Source organism: Anarrhichthys ocellatus, unplaced genomic scaffold, assembly GCF_004355925.1.
Source record: "Anarrhichthys ocellatus isolate YVR2014 unplaced genomic scaffold, GSC_Weel_1.0 scaffold10, whole genome shotgun sequence".
Classification (NCBI taxonomy): domain Eukaryota; kingdom Metazoa; phylum Chordata; class Actinopteri; order Perciformes; family Anarhichadidae; genus Anarrhichthys; species Anarrhichthys ocellatus.
In genome coordinates, this window is record NW_022280040.1 from 8,925,087 (window position 1) to 8,940,944 (window position 15,858).

Sequence of the window (15,858 nt, forward strand, 5' to 3'; positions counted from 1 at the left end):
GAGAGAGAGAGAGGGAGAGAGAGAGAGAGAGATGCTGTCGGGTGTTGAGTCCGGTGTGACTTATCTATCCTACTCTGCTGCTGTCGGTAACGGACCGGCTGCGCACACACCTACACTCCTATCTCTGTCACACACACACACACACACGCACACACACACACACACACACACACACACACACACACACACACACACACACGTACCGGGAGGACCGGACTGGCGCACAGGGAGACCCATGTCACACCGGATCGAACAGGGGAATGTACCGGAATCCGCTGCACACGCCCGGGCTGTCCCGCACTGAGGGCTGCACTGCATTAACGGGACACGACACCGGGCTCAGCCAGGGGCGGTACCGGACCGGAATAGTGTGATAAAGGAGGCACCTGGCTGCGTAGGGAGAGAGAGAGAGACAGGTGGGTGGGGGGAGACGGGGCGGGAGGGTTTGGAGGGGAGCTGTTCCCAGCGGTTAGAGCTTTTGTTTTGGTGGGGGGGTTAACAACACCGCTTGCGCGCAACGGAGAGTCGGCGCAAAGTTTCCTCGATGGCGCTGGTGATGGAGCCGGTGAGCAAATGGAGCACGAGCCAGGTGGTGGACTGGATGAAAGGTAGGCTATAGTAACACGCATACACACACACGCGCGCACATATGCAAATGATCAATCCATAGACAAACATCACGAGACACACCTGGATGCAGATAACCCCCCCCCCCACACACACACACACACACACTGAGTGATCATGTCTGATGAACAGTAATGCAGGGGAGACAGAGGAAGGCTGGCAAGATGTTATGCTGCGTGGGAGGTGTGTGTGTGTGTGTGTGTCCATGCATCATCCTGGCACCTGATGATCAGTGGGTGATGATGTAATGTGTGAGTGACAGGAGGAAACCCAGCCAAACTTCACGGCTGAGAGCAGGGGCGGGTTTTGGAACTTTTGAGGGGGGCGACGACACACACACGAAACATATAGTGATCTGAATAAATCATTTTGCGTCCTTTTGTGGTAAATTTGTAGTGGTTTTGTGTTTCTTTGGTTCTGTCGTCATGTTGTGTCTCTGTGCGATCAATTGATGTCCCTCTGTGATTGTTTGTGGCTGCATCATTTGTAGTCGTTCTCTGTCTCTTTGTGGTTGTTTACCGTCTCTTTGTAGTCTCTTTTTAATTGTTTTGCATCAGTACCTGGTCATTTAGTGGTCATTTAACATCTCTTTGTTGTAGTTTTCTGTCTCTTTGTATTTGTTTTGCATCTCTTTGTTGCCACAATGCACCTCTTTTGATTGACTTTCCCACAAGAAATGTTAACAGCCATCTCATCCAGAGGTTGTGGTACTAACATAACTACCACCTTCTCTGGCTACGGGGGAACCAGTGTGCCGCCCCTCTGGCAGAGAAGAGATTTTTAACATGCGACTAATAAAGGAGGATTGAGCTCAAATTCTCTCATCCTCTTAGACTGACAAAGATTTAAATTCAGGTCATGTACTATAAATGCTGTCAAACTGAGATATGGGGAATGTCGAGTACTACAACAGCACCTTTAAAGACAAAAAAACAACCTAAATGAGTATATTTATTCAAAAATGTAATTGAGTTTTGTCTACATGAGTACTGGCAGTGATCAGACGAGAGATTACAGTCATTCATAATTCACGAGCCAGGCTGATTAGGTTTGTACCCAGGGGCCTGTGTGAACATTGAAAAACTCTTTTGCACGTTATTATTGTTATCCTTGTGAATAATGGGCCAATGTAGACGACATGACGAACTCTACATTTCCTGCTTTTCTGGCATGCTGGAGTTTGATATTATATATTTTCTGTAATCGAGGAAAGAACATGAGATTTGGTGTCAGTCCTTCTGAAACAATTGTCTCTTTAGGCTCGATGTTTTCCACCAATCATAGCTTTTCATTAAAGTACAACACGTGAGTTGTTAATAACATATAACTTATTGGTAACAACTCATTTTGACTCAACGTGCAGTGCCAATATCACCCAGGTCTCCCAAAAAAAATCACCTGCCAAAAGGAGACCTGTCGGAGTAAAGACCAATCCATTAATCAGATTTATTATCTCACCTAATTTAGTCAAATTGAATAGCCTCGTTTTAGCTGTGATGCCAAACCTGTAGTTCCATTAAAAAAGTAATAAATGTCCAGGTTGGCAAAAAAAGGGAAGAATGTGAAGGTCATGCAGAACTTTCCATCCAGTTAGTAAAATTATTTTGAGCTTAGAGAAATACTTCTGTTGGTATTTTTGGAGTTTCAATCAAATCTATGGGATCTGAGGGCACTGTTAGGTGCTAAAACAAAGTTAGGGATTGTATCAGTAAAGTTTTACTCCACCCAAAATCTCCGACACCCTCGAGACAAAGAGGTGGTTGTAAAAACGTTTGCAGTTTTTGAATGCTGGTTTTAGAGCAGTTACAATGGACTCCAATGGTGACAAGTACGCAAACGCATCATTTACAAGCCAGAAATGAGTTGAGAATGCACATTTATTTTCCTAATTACTGGCTAATGGTTGTCAAAGAATTTCATCAAAGATCACAAGTTCAGAGTAATGTTCTTCGTTAACACAGATGTGGCAATACTTCGTTAAAATAATACATTCATGACAGTACAATAAGATACTGAACATTCAGTTGGTTTTGGCTGCACCACTGCCGTTGGTCTATTGTTAATACCACAATATGAATTGTCTTTTCCTGGGATACCACAATTCTTTTAAGTATAAAAATAGAACAGAAATAGATAACTCTTCAAATGATGTACACCTCTAGTTAATAACTTGTACATACATTTGAGAGAGGGATGTTTCAGTGAATTCTCACCAGTTGTTTTAGCAGTAAAGACCTTTAAAATGTTGGCATTTATAAATTACAGCGCCCTCATCAGGCCAATCAATGTAATGTTGTACCAGAGAGCAACTTCTTTAAGATGATGAAAAACTGGACCCGTGAAGTCCAGCATGTTACCTGCTGTTTGTCACATTTTTTTACCTTTAGATTTGCGCCTCACGTCGGGTCATTCAGCGACATCTTTCACATCCTGGAACGCAGAGCTCTCATCACAAAACACAGCCTGTCCCACACACTCCACATAATCTGAGATTAAAAAATGACTAATCATGACAACCAATATTAGAAATAATTGTTATTCATCATGTCTGTTTGTTGCATAAAAAGCAGGCCAGGGAATTTATTGACTCACACGCTTCAATAAATCGTGATAAAGATTTATTTACATGATGTTCTCAGAGCCTTATCATTGGATGGGTTATTAGTTGGTCATGTGCATATGGCATGTGTTTATGTGTGCCCCTGTGTGTGTGTGTGTGTGTGTGTGTGTGTGTGTGTGCGTGTGTGTGGGTGCATGGTGAGTTGTTCGTCCCAGACCGTCTGTGCAGAACAGCTGACAGACACACACAACCGCTCTGAGCAGAAGGCTCCACCCGGGTCCTCGGACATTTGCGCTCGCAAACACACACACACACACACACTCACACACACGCATTCAAGCATACACACAACACACTTGGCATGCTTTAGTGTGGTATTCGGTTCACGCTGGGTCTCTTGGGTGTGTCTGTGGTGACAGAGGGAAACATGATATACTATATTTGTGTGTGTGTGTGTATAGAATAAAGTGCCTGGATCACATATGCACACAGGCGTTTGGGGCCAAAAGGTTTGCACGTTGTTGATTTGGCGGCAGTGTAGCATCGGCACGTCTGAGGCTAGAACACTATGGGAGTGGTACACATCAATGGTAATATGAGAACTTGCTGGGAATGCTGGGAATTCTCTTTGCCCCACGTCCCGTGGAAGCCTGGCACATTTTTTACCTAATGTCCCTTGCATGAATTAGATCGGCAGACTCCAAAAACGAGCGTAGGCATTGCCGTGACAGCATGCGAGCACATGTGATAAGAAGGCTGCCAGAGTGATTGTCACAGCCTTTAGGATCAGACGATTTTAGGTCCGTGGGCTTGATCTTTTTTTTCTTTTTGAAGGTGAGACTTGGCGAGGCTCGGGAGGATTTAGATTACTTAAAACATTCGCATCACAAAAGTCAGACTCTGTTGGTGTTGCTTCACACTGAGCAAACAAGTGGTGCGTGAGGGGAATTTGGTTTGAACTGTTTTCGGTCACTCAGAGGCCAACGAGGCCAGGCGGGCCTGTTAAAGTCACTCCAGTATGATACATTTACATACTGTAGCGAGCTAAGTGTTTTTGAATGCATCACTTAATGTTGCGTTCAGTAGTTTTCTGATTTTAAACCCTATGCCGCAGCACTTAAGGCAGATTTACTAGCGTCGAGGTAAGAATATTAAAAGCCTTCTCATTGGAGACAAATCTAAGCAATTAGACTGATGCCAATTAGCTGATTGACATTTCAATCAGGAGACATATTAAAAAAAGATAATTGTTTATTATAACTGATAATGTGTCATAATAAAGTCTTGACAGACAGTCTTTGGCTCTTGGACTCTACAGGGAGATTTGTGCAGCAGCAAGATAACCCCCCCATCGAGTCCATACACCGGTAGGACTGGTAGACTGGCAGCTGATGAAATTAGAAAGCTGATGAATCTGAAGACTGGGTGGTGATGGGGAGACGGCAGCAGGATGTTAATTTAGCAATGTAGGTGTGTCGCTGTGCTATTGGATAGAGCAGCTGAAGAGAACAGCTGATCGAGCATTTGTGAGAGGAGTGAATGGCAGGATATATGAGGAATAAAATACAGGCCGAAGTATGCAAGAGTATAGTCCTGACTGAACTCACGCCAGAGCTTCATTTCAAAAGAGGTTTCGGTACAAATGCACAATGTTGTTTCTTTATTTCCATGTCTTCTTCACGGGTCATCAGCTGGTAAGGATGGTACCGTTAGCCTGGGACCTGTTAGCTTTAGCCTCTGCTTTTTAGCATGATATCATTTAGCCATCAAGTGACTTTCTGCAAGTCCACTTAAAACATTAAAATTGCTGGAGACATTGCTTTTAACCAACTCATGGAGCTAACGTTAGCTTAATTAGCTAGCTAGACACAATGGTAGCTGGTAAAATCGATGGTTGCCGGCTAGAAACAAGTGGCTTTATGCTATATTTATTTATAAGAAACTAAAATACTCTACAGTGTTGAGAGGAACCGCACAGTTATCTTAACTGCACCCAGAATGTATAATCAGTTAAGAAAAGCTATTTTTGCTCATTCGTTGGTCGAAATTGAATGGAAATGTTTCCAGCTTCCAGACATGTCCAGGCACCTGGATATAATCCTGCTTGACACATTCTGTTTAAAGACTAATTCAAATTTCCGAGGAGAAAATGTCAAACTCAAGTGGACATTTCTTTGATTTAGCATTGCCTGGAGTATTATTCTGAACCAGAAAATGAAGGAGGCCAACGCTTACAGTAAACAACATAATTTACACTCGGGAACTGCAAGAAAATACATACAAAAGCACAAAAAACTGTTATTAACTGAGGAACAGAATTTGCTTGGTTTATTTACCCCATGCTAAATGACCCTACACAACACTGTGATTTAAACTGGCAACTTTCCGGTCATAAACTCACCTCTGAAAGCCTCCATGCTCATAACATCCTGCATTTAGAAATCACAAGAACACAGTGAATACTCATCTCCATTTTTATTGTTACCGAATCTTAAGAGTGGAACAGATGACACATAACCCGACAGGGTGGGCCGGATCTTTTATAGGACTCTCCAACATCCCAGAAGTCACCGCAAAATCTAGTTTTATTAGACGTGCGTGTGTGTGTGTGTGTGTGTGACAGAGAGAGAGAGAGAGATAGAGAGAGGGTGTTTTTGTGGGAGTTTGGCTCGCCTGCTGTTGTGAAAAGTGTGCCTCTGTAGGAGTTAAGTGTGTGAGTCAGCTATGAATCACACTTTTTCTGTACCAGTCAAACACATGCGCACACTTGAACTCTCTCTTTCTGACACACATGCAGACTTACACTGTACATACAGAGATATAAGCGCCTGGTTGTACAGATTAGACGCCATTATACAAGAAACAGGCCACACGGGCATCTGCACTGAGCTTGTGATTGTCAATTTATAGAGAACATGTGAGCAGTTTTTAGGTACAGTTATTCCCAACCAGATGTGTCTTGTTCCCCAGATGATACTCTGCAGTTGCCAGCAGCACAACTAATTACAAACAAGATAGAAATTATGATTTTAATTTAAAAAACAACATAAAAACAAAATACATATTGAGTCAGCTGTAACACCTCAACAAGTGGCACAAGCTGAAAAGCTAAAAGTAATGGATAGCTTCGTATGCAGCAGTCATTATGCTGTATGTATAACTGTATAGCTGTGTTTTAGTGTGTGTGTGTGCTCCCTCATGTCGCTCACAATTTGACTCATCAGTATTCAGGGCATTCACGCTCTTCCTCACTGCCAGAGATAAGCGATGCTGATTATCAGTGAACTTTTGCTACACAGTGTACATCTCCCCTTCTGCTTCCCTGCCTCTCTCAGCTATAGTAACACTTTGCCTGCGAGAGCCAGCATTGTTTTAATCAGCTTCACGTCTATTAGGAACCAGTTGCCATTAACACTCATTAACACACGCTGTGAGAGGAAAAGAAAAAGGTTCTCAGGCGCCTAACTTTAGTAGGAATAGCAATATAACAATGTAGAAATACAACTTATGACCAAAAGTGTGTGAAATGCAGAGTTGTCTGCAATGCGTACTTAAGTTTGGAGGTATGAGCAGCAAGGTGTAGTACTCATGCAGAATATCCATTTCATGTTACGATATTGGATTATTTATTACTTATAATGATTCATTGGCATTTAAGCAGCAGTTTATTATTATAGCCGATGGAGTCGTTTTAATTATTTAGTTTAATGTTGGGTATTAAAACCTTCAATCATTTCTTTTTGGCCACGTTGTGAACACCAAACTGACACGTTATCACCTTTTAAGTTGATATGGTTAACTTACTATACTTACTTATTAATTAAGTGAGTTTTAAAGGTGATGCAGGTTGATTTCTGACCTTTAGACAGCGCCGTGCTAGCTGTTTCCCCCCGCTTTCAGTGTTTAAGCTAAGCTACGCTAATCGCCTCCTGCCTCTAGCTCTACGCTTGATGCTCAGAAATGATTATTTTAACTTTTACATTATTATTTTATGTAGACTATACTATGCAGTGGTCTGAGAAGAGGGTGGGAACAGATGCAGTCCCTGTCACATGTATCATCACAGAGGCCTTTATTAAAACAAGGTGATTTTGTGGTGTGTAGCATGAAATAGACATATCTCACAAGGTAGACCATCCTCTTGTTGAATAATGCACTTAAAATGAACCTAAAGTGTACCTCAAGTGACCTTAACAATAAAACTGGAAGCCACACAAATCACATCCGAGCGGTTTGATGTCTTTATTAGCATCAAGTGCTTTCATGCTTGTCAATGGGAGCCGTCAGCCGAGATATCGCTCATCGACTTCAAGTGTTTGGCGGTGCAGATAGTGAAATCAATTTGTCTGGTTTCCTTCCAAAATGAGATAAAGGTGAAAAGACGACGCCTCGTATTCAAAGTTGATTGCAAGTAGAGCATAAAAGCTTTGTTTATATACGCTTTAAAGAGATGAAATGATGTGTTTTCGAAATTTTTTGATGGATTTCAGGCTGCGACATCTTTTTTTATTCGAACTCGTTATACGGCATTTTGAAACTGAACGCTTCATTTAGACTTCAGATGTAGTGGCTGTTGAGGGGGAGGAAGCGACAAATGCTGTCTTCTCGTCGCTGATGAGAGATGGAATTGGTGTGTGTGTGTGTGTGTGTGTGTGAGAGATAGTTTGAAATTTAGCAGCTGGCTTATGAGGTTTTTTTCTTTTCCTCTTTTCCGACTTCTCTCTTTTCTCCCCTTCTCTTGCCAACCTGTTTTTTTTTCTCCCTCCCATCTTTGTTAGTGTGGTTTTGATAGATGAGTGTATTGTAAAGCGGGGACTTGAAGCGGGGGAAATCAATGCTCATTCCTCAGAGGTGTGTGTGTGTGTGTGTGTGTGTGTGTGTGTGTGTGTGTGTGTGTGTGTGCGTGTTTGCCAGTTGGCTGTTTGTTAAGAGGTTAGAAGCTGGATACAGTCATTGTTTTGGGAGCCAGGGGCTGCAGCTGAGCCGCTCTGTCTTGATCTGCTTTCCTTTGACTCAGCAAACCCGGCCAGGCCAGACGAACACACACACACACAAGCACACACATTAATGAAGCACCCACCCACTTACACGCTCACGCACTTGTAGATCTAGAGAGACTTTCCCACTCACAACACGCAGATCTGGAGAGACCGTCCCACTCACAACACGCACGTTACACAATCCAACAGAGAGTTAAGTCTTACCTGGGTGGCTGCCTAATTACCCATCTATTACCTCCTTTGTTCCATTCTCTTGATTCAGGTACTGAGTTTCCTTTTAGGTCCTTTTTGGATCCTTTTGGAGAGTAAATTCATGTTAGCGAATCCTGTTGACAGCGCTGACCTCTGAGGGGACGGAGAGCCCCAAATAACGGAAGCTACCGTAGCTTATTGGCTGTGTTGTGTTGCACCCTTTCCTTTTATTCAACTCTTCTCTACCTGAGTAGTAACTGTTCCACAAAGGAGCAACACTGTAGTTTGAAACAGGAGTCAATGGTACAATTGACGCCAGGGGCCCCAAAATACTTTTTGCTATAGACTTACATTGGGACAGATACGTCTGTAACTCTTTAAAAAGCCAACAAACACTTCCCTAATTTAAACCATGAGGTCATACAAGTTGTAAAATGCACAAAAATAGCCAAATCTATGACACGGATGATGTCTTAAACTATACAGTCTAATCTAATCTGTTCACCAACCATTGAAAATGTTCAGAAAAGACATGATTTACAGTTATGAGCTACAATGTATACACACTGGCATGGTCCCCTGTTGAGAGCTTAGGTACAATTATGGGTTTTTAAAGATGTTTGGCCATGATAAAAGTCCAAGTATTATTTATCACCTTTATCTTCCCCTTTCGAAGAAAACATCTAATGCCTCTCTTCCTTTTCTCTCTCTCTTCACCCTCACTGCAGGGTGAAACAGGACTCAAAGTCAAACATTTTCTACCTTTCTTAAAAAAAGAAAACAAAAACGAAACAAAAGAAGACCTTAAATGCCTCTTGTGGCCCTCTCTCAAAACAAACGGTATTCTACACTTGTACCTGATCCTGTTGCAGTTTTGAAACAGCGTCGAGCTGAAATCTACAAAACTGCAAACAAGCTCAAAAGACATGTCTCAAAAACACGACACAGCAGCTGTTGTTTTATCCGAGACAAACGGGAATAAGCAGCAGTAAAAATGTGTCTATCGCACTAAAGGAAGTCTGTCCTCCCTATTGGCTGACTTTGAGGAGGGAAAGCGCAGGTGAAACGTGTGGTAATAAAAGCGGATTAGTGCTTCTGCAGGGCAGCTAGAAACCTATAATGTAGTAGTGGGGATGTGTGTGGTTATCGATCAGGGAATGTTTTGAAGTGTGTCTCGGCTGTGGACGGATCATGAAGAGGGATGATGTGTTTGGGATGAGATTCCCCTCCTGTGCATAGCGCTCATCATGTCTGTCTACCTAATGTGTATTCTCATAATTGCCATTAAAATATATTACAGGCAGTAGATATAAACACCTTAAACCAACAGTGTGGCATAATGTACAATATAATAGTGTTGCAGAAGACTAGTTCATAAAAGATACTTCCAGGAGTCGAACGACCTTAACTGACCTATCTTGCTTTTTCTTCCAGCTCAATTTGGCAATGTTTTTGGGGAATTGAGTCCTTAAAGGGGACATATCATCAAAAACTCACGTTTTCAGTGCTTGTGCACATACATTTGGGTATTGAGTGCCTACCAGCCCACAAACTGTGATATAAGACAGTATTTTTGGGCTGCTTAAATCAGAAAACATGTGATTCAACAAGCCAAACATTTGGTGCACCATATTTTTTTTTTTTACAAGCCAATCAGAGCAGACTTAGTTTATTCGGTAAGGGGTCTTAAACAGATAGGTGCTAAAGCAGACTGTTTTGGACAGATGGTGAATACAGACAGACAGTATGAGAAAAATACTGAACATTAAAGAATGTAAACATGTTCTAATAGAAACACTAAATACAGGTATGAACCTGAAAATGAGCATGAACTGTCTCCTTTAAAGCTGTTTTTATCAATATGTTTACTTAGCGATGACCCAAATGACTGTCAAATGTCAAATGTGTTGCATTAAGTGATGAACACACAGAGAATCATCACTTGGTTGCAGTTCACCCCAGTTCTGTGGAACCTTTAAGCCTCTTTTAGGTAATTGTGTACTTAACGTTTGCTTACCGGTTCAGACTTATTGCTCTGATAAACCCACTGTACACGTCTTGACCAGCACCAAACCACAGGCCAAGTTAGCGACGAGCTCGGTAGAGACTTTAGTGGAGAATTTAGCAGCTCAAGAGTTACATAAGCCCATCAGAGCTTAAAGGAGAGTAAATACATCCGTCAGGTTGTCAGAAAAGTGACTCCAAATTAAGGCTGATGTTGCTCTGTTTGTGTAATCGGCAACTGTTTGCTAACAGGTTAGTCATATCAACTTAAAAGGTAATGAGGTGTCAAAAGCAAATGTTTATGCAGGTTTAGTTATTTTCTTGAAACACAATCAAAAAAGATTATTTTATGATGCAATTTCCAGCATTTACTTAAATTCATTTCTTCACACTTTCTTCAGCAGGTACATTTTTTAAACAGGTTGAAATATGTTTATTTTGGAACAAATCTGATCGTATGTATTGTGAGTAAATCTAATATCACTGTACGTGTTTGCCTCAGGTCTGGACGACTGCTTGCAGCAATATGTGTGTGTGTTCGAGCACGGAGGTGTGTGCGGGGAGAGGCTGCTGAGGATCAGCCACGCCGAGCTGGAGGAGCTGGGAGTTTCTCGCATCGGACACCAGGAGCTCATTCTGGAGGCTGTCGACTTGCTCTGTGCTCTGGTGAGTTTGTGTGTGTTTTGTAGTTTCAATGCAAAGCTGAACCCTCATTAGCCATCCTTACTGCTGCAGCTGTGGATGCATTAATGTTCTGCGTGAATGCACAATGTGATAGATTGCGCAAAGTAAACTGTCACCGAGCTGCAGCACATCCTTGCAACACCCACTCGTCACAATGACGAAAATGTACAAATGCCACCTTAAATCTTCTTCAAACTATGCCGAAATAGAGGTATGGGAAAAGATGTTGGAAGAAGTAGTCGGATCTTATAATAAAGTAAAAGTAGTATTATTCTGTTAATGTACAATTAAAAGTCTTGCATTCAAAATGATGTTTAAGTGAAAGCACAAAAGTATGACAGTGACAATATACTTGAAGTACAATATACTTCATGCACAATGGTGCATTTCAGAATAAAATACATATTATATCACTGGATTATAATAATTGATGCATTAATGTGTTCATAACTTTGATGTTGGAGTTGGTAAAGGTGGAGCTAATTTAAATTACTTTATATATTGTTATATATTCTATATTTACATATACTTGTGACTCTTATCTAAACCAATAGTATTACATCATAATTTCTTTGTTGATAATATTTTGTGTTATTAATCTAAATCTGGAAAGTAACTAATTTGGTCAAATGTAGTGTGGTAAAAACTGCAATATTTCCTGCTGACATGTAGTTGAGTAGGAGTATTAAGTAGCAGAAACTTTAGTAAAGTACAATTACCTCAAACTTTTACTTAAGTACAGCACTTTAGTAAATATAGCTAGTTACTTTCCACTACTAAGTACAACCCAAGAGTTAAAATAACAACCTGTGATCTACGGGGAGTTTGTATAGTGTTATTACACCCAGATAAGCCAAAGTGATATGAAAACAAATCAATAATCTGACAAAATTTTGAAAATACCTGCATACAAATGGATGTAAACAAAGAGTTGAGGTGTTTTAAAATAACAGCAGTCAGTGTGGCGACCTTCTCCCTTATGAATATGTAATATAAGTTATTAATATTCACCAGACAAGCTGGTAAACATGTTGACAAATAAGATCGTAATTAGTATTCATGGCGGTTCAGTGTCTGGAGGATCAGCTAATCTTTGTGCGCTCGTGTGTGTAGAACTCAGGTCTGGAGACGGAGAGCGTCAGGACTCTGGCTCACAAACTCGGCGCCTCGGCCAAAAACCTGCAGAACTTCATCTCCGGCCGCCGCCGCAGCAGCCAATCGGAGAGCAGGTCCTCTCGGCGGCTCCCCAACGATCTGCTGACCTCCGTGGTCGACCTCATCACCGCCGCCAAGAGCCTGCTTGCCTGGCTGGACAGGTGATATGTTTACTCTCTGCTGCAGTGCCAGAGATGCACTTTGTATACAGAGGTTTACCTCTTTTACATCAGCAGGATAACTACTTGTCAGGAAAAACATTGGTTTTATTAACAACAAGTTTATGTGCGCTTCCTACTGTGACATGTCAAAATGTATTCCACCCTTCCGGCCCTGCACACCCACACAGTTTCCAGTGGTGGTTCATTAACCTGTGAAGCCAGATACAAACAAACAAAAGTAAATGGCTCCTTTTAAGTAAGCTGAATTTATTGTATTAGGGTTAATATCGGATTTTATGTCGATGCCAGCAGTTTGTTGAAACACCTGTAGTTCTTTTCACTGAAGTGGGAAATATTTTCACTGTCAGGATTTTAATGTATCTCTGATTAAAAATAGGAGGAGGCAGTTATAGTTTTGTTTGGTGGCCAGCTAGAATAACTAGGGTCCTTTTAGTAACTACAACAAGTTTTATATTTGCAGACATAGAGCTGAAACGATGAGTCAAATAATTGACTTAAATTAATAATTATTCAGGCAACCACTTCTATCATTGATTAATTGTTTAAGATAAGATAAAATGAGATGAGATAAGATATAATAAGATGAGATGAGATAAGATATAATAAGATGAGATGATATAGAATAAGATTAGATGAGATAAGATAAGATGAGAGGAGATAAGATAGAATAACATGAGATGAGATAGAATAAGATTAGATGAGATAAGATATAATAACATGAGATGAGATAGAATAAGATTAGATAAGATAGAATAAGATTAGATGAGATAAGATATAATAACATGAGATGAGATAGAATAAGATTAGATGAGATAAGATATAATAACATGAGATGAGATAGAATAAGATTAGATGAGAGGAGATAACATATAAGATTCAGGTGTTGCAGCTGCAAAGAAATTTCATTTTGTACAGCCCAAAATCACAAATCACAAAGTTTCTTCAGAGGACAAAGTACAAAGAGAGCAGAATGTTCAGATAAAGAGAGAAAGGTAAAAAAAAGACAGAATAATTCTAAGTATATGTTCACATTCAGTACTAGCAGTACTCTCTCAAGTGAAGTGACATAGTGGTAGAGTTTATGTCATTTTCTTCCAAAAGTTTACCGTTTTCAGGTTCTTAAATGTGAATATTTTCCATTTTCTTCTGTGATACCAAACTGAATATCTTTGGGGGTTTTGAACAGAACACATTCTATCATGTCATTGCCTAAACGAGCAATCCATCAATCAAACAATTAGTCAAATAATCATTATTGCAGCCTTCATGTGAAAACTACAGAGTTATAAATCTTCCCTCTGTCTGTTGATCCAGCGCCTGCAAACGTTTTTTTTTTTTGCAGAACACAAACTCTCCTGCAGCTGCTGCTTGTTGACATCTTTGGAGCAAAGTGTTTTGTTTTTTCATCCAAAGGAAAAATGTCAGACCTTTCTCTCCCCGTGTTTCTCCGCTCCGCTCTCCTCTCCTCTCTGTCACTTCATTTATTCATGACTCGACACGATCTACTGCCCGTGACATGCACGTCAGATACAGAACGAAAAGGTCTTTGACATCGGCTTCTTGAAATGCCGGGCACCCACATCTGTCCCCAGGACATCTAGACACACAAAAGCATGCCGAGCCGCGTCCACGGGCTCACTCAGACCCATAGAAAAACACCCACGCACTCTGCACAAAAACACACACATTTTACAGACACACTCCCACATCTGCACACACTGACACGCACTTATGCAAGTTCACCCCCGCGCGATGATGCAACTGTAAATGGCAAAGCGACACTGAGAAAGTGGTAGACTCAGCAGAGCCAGCGCTCCATGCTCTCTATTCTTCATTTCTGAGACGTACCTGCGTGTTCGGACACTGTCGCAAACAAGTACTGATGGCGCACCGGTACATTTGACATGCATGGGATCCCACCAGCGCTTTCATCTCAAGGAAATCTCATCATGTAAAATTGATATCTACCGCCTAGGAATAGCAAATGAGCATGTAAAACAAGCTCAGTATCAGCTGCGTGGGGGAATTCATCAATAGACCCTAATGATGTGAAAAAAGGTTGTGATTTCCAAGCATGTTGGGCTACAATATGTCTTGTATTAATACCCACAAGATGACTCTTTCCTGGATGGTTTACACCAGCAGTAAATTAGCATAAAGCATGTAAAAACTGAACTTTCATCTTCCACCCGACGGTTATTAGAGCTCTCAGGGAATGCAGGCAAAATGCAACAGCAGTTCAGGCAGCGAATGCACAGCATTTTCTAGCTTCTCTCTAATAACTTGAGAAGACATTTTCTAACCTTTTCATGTATAAAATGACAGCGTGGGTACAGCAGCACCTTTTCCCTGCCTCTGATACCCTAATGCATCCTTAAATATCATATTATTTAAAGTGTTTCCACTTTATGTTACATGATACTTCTACTCCACTTCAGATTTCCGAGAAAAATATTGTTTGTTTTTTATTCCTCTACATTTATTTATTTAACAGCTGGCGTTACTAGTTACTAGTTACTAGTTACTTTGACTGAGTTTTTTGTACCTTTGTCATAGTATCATCTGAATGTTTTCTCAGGGGGGGTTCCAGGGTTGGAGCCTGACGGTTAGCAAACAGTCTGAGCCTTAGGTCCTGCGTATATATAGCACACAGCCTCAATACTGATGACCCAAATCACACACACACACATACACACACACACACACACATACACGCATACCACAGACACACACACATACACATTCCACAGATACACTATACACTAGAGGCTGTTGCCGAATTTTAATCTGGGTCTTGAGAACAATGATGTCTTAATACGTGTGTGAGTGTGTTTGTCTTTGTGTGTGTGTGTGTGTGTGTGTGTGTGTGTGTGTGTGTGTGTGTGTGTGTGTGTGCTTCTGTTGTTCATTTAACCACTCTGATGCAACCAGTGGTTTACTCAAGTACTGTACTGAAGTAGAAATTAGAGGTACTTGTACTGTACTACTTTGTACTTACTCCGCTACATCTCAGAGGGAAATGTTTTATCTCCACTTCAATTATGTGATCTGGAATTAAGAAATATAGATGCTTTGTTCTAAATTGAACTAGCCAACAGTGTGTACTGTTGGCTAGTTTAATAGTTTAACAGCTGAAAGGATTTGTTTATTAATCAATATGATTAATGTTTGAGAAGCGATTTTTTGAGAAGTTATTTTTCATGCAAAATCATCTCATGGTATAAATGTGAGGATTTGCTGCTTTACCTTTTGATTATTTTTTTTATTTTTTAAATAATTTTGAAGCATTGTGAGGTGTCATTTTGGGCTTTCTGCATTAAGTACTTTCAATTTGTATTATTAAGTACATTTTCCTGATTATACTTGCATATTTTCACATTTTCAATGCAGGACCATTACTTGTACCAGAGTATTTGTACAGTGGGGTAATAGTACTTTTTTACTTAAGGACCTG

At 40.8% G+C, this 15,858-nt stretch overlaps 1 protein-coding gene across 2 annotated transcripts in view; it reads left to right on the plus strand.

Annotated features, from left to right (window-relative positions):
* Window positions 1-15,858, plus strand: part of cnksr2a (connector enhancer of kinase suppressor of Ras 2a) — a 55,476-nt gene continuing 39,618 nt past the window's right edge. Inside the window, exons 1-3 of one of the 2 annotated variants that reach the window (XM_031849801.1) lie at window positions 1-608; window positions 10,886-11,049; window positions 12,181-12,383. In XM_031849801.1, the coding sequence (XP_031705661.1) occupies window positions 545-608; window positions 10,886-11,049; window positions 12,181-12,383 (431 nt within the window). In that variant the 5' untranslated portion in view covers window positions 1-544. The remainder of the gene's footprint in view (window positions 609-10,885; window positions 11,050-12,180; window positions 12,384-15,858) is intronic. The other variant, XM_031849802.1, reaches the window with a different exon arrangement.